A 2,718-nucleotide genomic window follows, 5' to 3' on the forward strand; every position below is an offset into this window, starting at 1 on the left:
CATGATTTTAAAAAGAGACATTAGGAAATCCAGAAGTACTGAAAAGTGGTGGAAGGAGACAACCGATAAGTACATTTCAACAATTCTTAGTATCTATTTTAGGCGTCTGGAAGACATTCATTGATAATATGTTACGTAAACTACTATATTATTATTATCATCGTCGTCGTATTTAATATAAATAATTATTTATTTTGGTCAGGGTAGTGTTATACAATTTTTATTAAAATAAATAAACAATTATTGTTATTGTATATTTTAATATATTTTATTATTGAACCTGCTAGTGCCATAAGTCATAACGGACAGTTGTCGGCTGGCACCACGTACGGTGGGTGTTTGTTCGGACGCCTCGCACCGAAAGTGAATCTTTTAGGCTGGCAACGTTCAACGCACTTGTCGGCGGACACGATGAGGTACGCATGTGGTGTATGCGTGCAGACCTTTACCGTTTGCGATGGTATGCCGAACGTCCTGGCCGGCGCGCGGTTTTTGTACACATTCGCATTCGTCGAGCTGTAGGCCGCCGGCCCTGGACTTCCGGCGCCCGGCGCCTCGCTACCACAATCCTTGGTCCTCCATTTTCTAGCGTGCGGAAACAAAAAAAAATAACGATGTTATATCCGGATACCTGTAAACAAAAATATCGAGCGACGCGACTCGATCGGTCAGCCGTAACAATATTGAGGAGGTGTAGGCTTAGGCCTCGAAATACCATTTCTGCAGTTGATTTATATATATATATATAGCTGGCCAGTGGCCGCCCTATAGAAATATTTTCTTACGATTACACGAAAGACTTGTACTGTTTTTATTCACTCGAACTCTGTGAAAGTCGCAATAAATAGTCTGTATATTTTTCTTATCGATTTTAATATAATATGGTAGTAGTAGTAGGTACAAGTAAACGAGTCGTTGTAAATTGTAAATCTTGTGTATGGTAGTCAATCGCAGGTTAACACAATCCTAGTTTATAAATACATTTCTTGATATTCGAAAGTTTATAATCTTTTTTGGTGATAGAATTACAAGTTTGTACATTTTTCATAACAATAATTGTTCACAAACCTCCCTTACCCAACTCCCAAGAGTTATTATTTTATTTTTTGTTATAATATGTAAAAAAACCAGTGTTCCGTGCGCATACCTAGGTATATTGAGTATTGACTATTTGCAAACTGTAGTGAATTTTAAACTTACATTGTGTATCCTTTTCGCCTACTCTTGATCGATGATCGATGTTCGCCGCGCAACGAGTACGTATTTGGTGATGGACCATCGTTTCTCTCCGCGTCTGTTTGGGTGGTTACGGGTAATAACAACTTTGGAGTAGGCGCCCGTTTCAAATTTGGAAAGCACGGCAAGTAGGCAGCGGGTCCCGGACTCTGCCCGTAGTCATCTGCAACGGGATTGTTCGAAATTATTATATTTTCGTTTTCGTGTATATAAATACTAATTATTTGTTTTTCAGAGAGATAAGTGCACACACTTTTGCCGAGTATCAATCCAATCTTGACCTTGGTATTCGTGAATTGGCCATGCCGTGTTGTCTGGTCCACTTTGTACACCGGTCCGGGGCTCGAAATATAATTTGGAAAATCGGTTCGGCCTTTCAGAGAGAATGCAGGTGATTGCCAAAAACTTTGGTCAGTTGTCTTTGGCATACCGATCGTTGGAGCCAGGCGATACGTATTAGGCGCGGGTCCTTAAAGCCAATGTGTATGTATATAGTGAAAATAATTAATAAATATTTATTTAAAAAGAAATCGTAGAAAAATAAAATAAAATGTCGAAAACATTTTATAAGCTGTTTTTAAACGATTAACGGTTAACATTTAATCGAGTTGTTACTTTAATATTAAAATATAACGATGATAAGCGGTTTTCGATTTTTTAAAAATTTTCTGGTTATCGATTTTTTTTATAACTAGTTGAAGTCCTGTTAATGTCTAGTAAAAAAAAATTTTAATTCATAACATTTGTGCCAAAACAATTAAATAATTATGAATTATAATTTTAATGCGTGATAAGTATTCATTTTAAAATTTATTTGTATGGTGAGTAATTAAGTTATTATTTATTTATTTATTTACAGTAAATTCCCGTTATAACGAAAGTCATAGAAGTCCCATGCCGGAAAGCAGGGCTTATAAAGAATTTATTCGAATTTTCGTTACAACGAAAAAAAATTCGGTCCCCTGGAGTTCGTTGTAACGGGATTTTACTGTATTTATTTAAAGATAATTAAATTTTATACTACCTATTAAATATATTTATATTTTACATATCTATACGAGTACCTACCATTATAAAAAGTGATTTTCAATGGACCTTATTACTATAATAGTATGATCTACAATAGTAATATTATTATTATCATTAATTCTAGATTTTAGTATTTTAATATTTATAGCCGTTTTATTTTTTATTGATAAAATATTTTACCTAACGAGGTATCCATGTTTTCAAAACATTTGTCATACGGCTCTTTCGTCATTTTTAAAAAAAATTTCTTTAAATTATATGATATTGTAACAAATGATAAAAGAAAAATGTGAAGTTTATTTATTGATATATTTCTATAGAAATAACGAATGTATTTTAAAAACGACGGAATGATTTACATTTAATTTATGATCACAGAATAAAAGATGCATTTAATATAATAATTTACTATTTAATATTTAGTTACAGTGTAAGTATAAACTGTAGAAGAAA

At 33.4% G+C, this 2,718-nt stretch overlaps 1 protein-coding gene across 1 annotated transcript; it reads right to left on the reverse strand.

Moving 5' to 3' along the window:
* Positions 1-296: 296 nt before the first annotated feature.
* Positions 297-1,694, reverse strand: LOC132928342 (protein CIMAP1D-like). Its single transcript, XM_060992936.1, has 3 exons — positions 1,490-1,694; positions 1,201-1,399; positions 297-585 (listed from the first exon to the last, which is right to left on the reverse strand). The coding sequence occupies exons 1-3, from the start codon at positions 1,662-1,664 to the stop codon at positions 297-299; spliced, it is 663 nt and encodes a 220-aa protein (XP_060848919.1). The 5' UTR covers positions 1,665-1,694.
* Between the last annotated feature and the right edge of the window lie 1,024 nt (positions 1,695-2,718).

Source organism: Rhopalosiphum padi, chromosome 4, assembly GCF_020882245.1.
Source record: "Rhopalosiphum padi isolate XX-2018 chromosome 4, ASM2088224v1, whole genome shotgun sequence".
NCBI classification, from domain to species: Eukaryota; Metazoa; Arthropoda; class Insecta; order Hemiptera; family Aphididae; genus Rhopalosiphum; species Rhopalosiphum padi.

Coding starts and splice junctions, on each gene's coding strand:
- LOC132928342 (XM_060992936.1), bottom strand. CDS start 1,664: ATGCCAAAGACAACTGACCAAAGTTTTTGGCAATCACCTGCATTCTCT. Junction 1,400..1,489: donor TGGATTGATACTCGGCAAAA/GTGTGTGCACTT, acceptor ATCCCGTTGCAG/ATGACTACGGGCAGAGTCCG. Junction 586..1,200: donor AGGCGAAAAGGATACACAAT/GTAAGTTTAAAA, acceptor TCCGCACGCTAG/AAAATGGAGGACCAAGGATT.